Raw genomic sequence first — 4,559 nt, forward strand, 5'->3', positions numbered from 1 at the left:
TCTGTCTTTATGGAGACGGTTTAAAGGGTAGTGGACATTCTGTCTTTATGGAGACAGTTTAAAGGGTAGTGGACATTCTGTCTTTATTGAGACGGTTTAAAGGGTAGTGGACATTCTGTCTTTATTGAGACGGTTTAAAGGGTAGGGGACATTCTGTCTTTATGGAGACGGTTTAAAGGGTAGTGGACATTCTGTCTTTATTGAGACGGTTTAAAGGGTAGGGGACATTCTGTCTTTATTGAGACAGTTTAAAGGGTAGGGGACATTCTGTCTTTATTGAGACGGTTGAAAGCGTAGTGGACATTCTGTCTTTATTGAGACGGTTTAAAGGGTAGTGGACATTCTGTCTTTATTGAGACGGTTTAAAGGGTAGGGGACATTCTGTCTTTATTGAGACAGTTTAAAGGGTAGGGGACATTCTGTCTTTATTGAGACGGTTTAAAGCGTAGGGGACATTCTGTCTTTATTGAGACGGTTGAAAGCGTAGTGGACATTCTGTCTTTATTGAGACAGTTTAAAGGGTAGGGGACATTCTGTCTTTATTGAGACAGTTTAAAGGGTAGTGGACATTCTGTCTTTATGGAGACGGTTTAAAGGGTAGTGGACATTCTGTCTTTATTGAGACGGTTTAAAGGGTAGGGGACATTCTGTCTTTATGGAGACGGTTTAAAGGGTAGTGGACATTCTGTCTTTATGGAGACAGTTTAAAGCGTAGTGGACATTCTGTCTTTATTGAGACGGTTTAAAGCGTAGGGGACATTCTGTCTTTATTGAGACGGTTGAAAGCGTAGTGGACATTCTGTCTTTATTGAGACAGTTTAAAGGGTAGGGGACATTCTGTCTTTATTGAGACAGTTTAAAGGGTAGTGGACATTCTGTCTTTATGGAGACGGTTTAAAGGGTAGTGGACATTCTGTCTTTATTGAGACGGTTTAAAGGGTAGGGGACATTCTGTCTTTATGGAGACGGTTTAAAGGGTAGTGGACATTCTGTCTTTATGGAGACAGTTTAAAGGGTAGTGGACATTCTGTCTTTATGGAGACAGTTTAAAGGTTAGGGGACATTCTGTCTTTATGGAGACAGTTTAAAGGGTAGTGGACATTCTGTCTTTATTGAGACGGTTTAAAGGGTAGTGGACATTCTGTCTTTATGGAGACGGTTTAAAGGGTAGTGGACATTCTGTCTTTATTGAGACGGTTTAAAGGGTAGGGGACATTCTGTCTTTATTGAGACAGTTTAAAGGGTAGGGGACATTCTGTCTTTATTGAGACGGTTTAAAGCCTAGGGGACATTCTGTCTTTATTGAGACGGTTTAAAGCGTAGTGGACATTCTGTCTTTATTGAGACAGTTTAAAGGGTAGGGGACATTCTGTCTTTATTGAGACGGTTTAAAGCCTAGGGGACATTCTGTCTTTATTGAGACAGTTGAAAGCGTAGGTGACATTCTGTCTTTATTGAGACGGTTTAAAGCGTAGTGGACATTCTGTCTTTATTGAGACGGTTTAAAGCGTAGTGGACATTCTGTCTTTATTGAGACGGTTTAAAGGGTAGTGGACATTCTGTCTTTATGGAGACAGTTTAAAGCTTTGTGTTTAGTGGAGGCATGTTGTTCAGTCTGACTCAGAAGGGAAACACTGACACCTGCTGGACATGTGGCTGAACTGACATACTGGAAAATATATTGCTGCTTCTTTTTTCTCTCTGTGTGTGTGTGTGTGTGTGTGTGTGTGTGTGTGTGTGTATAGAGGGCCAGTCCTAGGAGTGACCAGGAGGAGAATGAATTGGTGATGGGGTCTTTGAGGAGTCTGTATGAAGAGAAACAGAGGAGTCATCAACACACAGATCACAGACCGGTACAATAACCAGGACGGTCACTCTGTCATCACTCTCTGTCTACGCCATCCCTTCTGTCTCTGTCTCTCTCTCTCACTCTTTCCTCTCTTTCTCAATTCAATGTAAGGTCTTTTTTGGCATGGGAAACACATGTTAACATTTCCAAAGCATATTATGTATATATACAGAGTTGTAACGATGTGCAAATAGTTAAAGTACAAAAGGGAAAATAAATAAACATGAATATGGGTTGTATTTACAATGGTGTTTGTTCTTCACCGGTTGCCCTTTTCTGGTGGCAACAGGTCACAGGGAAACGTGTCTCTAATATGGTCATACATTGGGCAGGAAGTCAGGAAGTGCAGCTCAGTTTCCACCTCATTTTGTGGGCAGTGTGCACATAGCCTGTCTTCTCTTGAGAGCCAGGTCTGCCTACGGCGGCCTTTCTCAATAGCAAGGCTATGCTCACTGAGTCTGTACATAGTCAAAGCTTTCCTTAAGTTTGGGTCAGTCACAGTGGTCAGGTATTCTGTGTACTCTCTGTTTAGGACCAAATAACATTCTAGTTTGCTCTGTTTTTTTTGTTAATTCTTTCCAATAGTGTCAAGTAATTATCTTTTTGTTTTCTCTGTCTCTCCTCTCTCTCTCTCTCTCTCTCTCCATCTCTCTCTCCTCTCCCCATCTCTCTCCATCTCTCCTCTCCCCCTCTCTCTCCCCCTCTCTCTCCCCCTCTCTCCCCCTCTCTCTCCCCTCTCTCCCCCTCTCTCTCCCCTCTCTCTCTCCCCTCTCTCTCTCCCCTCTCTCTCTCCCCTCTCTCTCTCCCCTCTCTCTCCCCTCTCTCTCCCCTCTCTCTCCCCTCTCTCTCCCCTCTCTCTCCCCTCTCTCCTCTCTAGGTACCAGAGGCTCCAGCCCCAGTAGAGGTCCAGTCCAGTAGCAGACAGAGATTAGAGCAGTTTAAAACCAGAGCTAAACGCTCCCTCACAGAGTCACTGGAGGGCATCTGGAAGGTATGGGGAAGTGTCTGGAGGGGGAAGTGTCTGGAGGGGGAAGTGTCTGGAAGGTAGGGGGAAGTGTCTGGAAGGTAGGGGGAAGTGTCTGGAAGGTAGGGGGAAGTGTCTGGAAGGTAGGGGGAAGTGTCTGGAAGGTAGGGGGAAGTGTCTGGAAGTTAGGGGGAAGTGTCTGGAAGGTAGGGGGAAGTGTCTGGAAGGTAGGGGGAAGTGTCTGGAGGGGGAAGTGTCTGGAGGGGGAAGTGTCTGGAAGGTAGGGGGAAGTGTCTGGAAGGTAGGGGGAAGTGTCTGGAAGGTAGGGGGAAGTGTCTGGAAGGTAGGGGGAAGTGTCTGGAAGGTAGGGGGAAGTGTCTGGAAGGTAGGGGGAAGTGTCTGGAAGGTAGGGGGAAGTGTCTGGAAGGTAGGGGGAAGTGTCTGGAAGGTAGGGGGAAGTGTCTGGAGGGGTGAGCGTCTGGAGGGGGAAGGGTCTGGAGGGGGAAGTGTCTGGAGGGGGAAGGGTCTGGAGGGGTGAGCGTCTGGAGGGGTGAGCGTCTGGAGGGGTGAGCGTCTGGAGGGGTGAGCGTCTGGAGGGGTGAGCGTCTGGAGGGGTGAGCGTCTGGAGGGGGAGGCGTCTGGAGGGGGAGGCGTCTGGAGGGGGAGGCGTCTGGAGGGGGAGGCGTCTGGAAGGTAGGGGGAAGCGTCTGGAAGGTAGGGGGAAGCGTCTGGAAGGTAGGGGGAAGCGTCTGGAAGGTAGGGGGAAGCGTCTGGAAGGTAGGGGGAAGCGTCTGGAAGGTAGGGGGAAGCGTCTGGAGGGGTGAGCGTCTGGAGGGGGAAGGGTCTGGAGGGGGAAGGGTCTGGAGGGGGAGGCGTCTGGAGGGGGAGGCGTCTGGAGGGGGAGGCGTCTGGAGGGGGAGGCGTCTGGAGGGGGAGGCGTCTGGAGGGGGAGGCGTCTGGAGGGTAGGGGGAAGCGTCTGGAAGGTAGGGGGAAGCGTCTGGAAGGTAGGGGGAAGCGTCTGGAAGGTAGGGGGAAGCGTCTGGAAGGTAGGGGGAAGCGTCTGGAGGGGGAAGCGTCTGGAGGGGGAGGCGTCTGGAGGGGGAGGCGTCTGGAGGGGGAGGCGTCTGGAAGGTAGGGGGAAGCGTCTGGAAGGTAGGTGGAAGCGTCTGGAAGGTAGGGGGAAGCGTCTGGAAGGTAGGGGGAAGCGTCTGGAAGGTAGGGGGAAGCGTCTGGAAGGTAGGGGAAAGCGTCTGGAAGGTAGGGGGAAGCGTCTGGAAGGTAGGGGGAAGCGTCTGGAAGGTAGGGGGAAGCGTCTGGAAGGTAGGGGGAAGCGTCTGGAAGGTAGGGGGAAGCGTCTGGAAGGTAGGGGGAAGCGTCTGGAAGGTAGGGGAAGCGTCTGGAAGGTAGTGGGAAGCGTCTGGAAGGTAGGGGGAAGCGTCTGGAAGGGGAAGCGTCTGGAAGGGGAAGCGTCTGGAAGGGGAAGCGTCTGGAAGGGGAAGCGTCTGGAAGGTAGGGGGAAGTGTCTGGAAGGGGAAGTGTCTGGAAGGTAGGGGGAAGTGTCTGGAAGGTAGGGGGAAGTGTCTGGAAGGTAGGGGGAAGTGTCTGGAAGGTAGGGGGAAGTGTCTGGAAGGGGAAGTGTATGCTTGTCTGTTTTAACGTGTGCGTGTTGTGTTTCTCCAGGGAAGTAGCAAAGCCAGGGCTCAGAGAGAGAACAGTGACATCAGTTCATCGACCTCAACACTGAA

At 50.4% G+C, this 4,559-nt stretch overlaps 1 protein-coding gene across 1 annotated transcript in view; it reads left to right on the forward strand.

Annotated features, from left to right (window-relative positions):
- tbc1d1 (TBC1 (tre-2/USP6, BUB2, cdc16) domain family, member 1) overlaps window positions 1-4,559 on the forward strand; it is a gene marked incomplete in the record, with an annotated part of 182,307 nt that overhangs the window by 42,879 nt on the left and 134,869 nt on the right. The window contains 2 exon segments of the mRNA XM_071408381.1: window positions 1,746-1,853; window positions 2,727-2,833. Of these exon segments, the coding sequence (XP_071264482.1) occupies window positions 1,746-1,853; window positions 2,727-2,833 (215 nt within the window).

Source organism: Salvelinus alpinus, chromosome 6, assembly GCF_045679555.1.
Source record: "Salvelinus alpinus chromosome 6, SLU_Salpinus.1, whole genome shotgun sequence".
Lineage (NCBI taxonomy): Eukaryota > Metazoa > Chordata > Actinopteri > Salmoniformes > Salmonidae > Salvelinus > Salvelinus alpinus.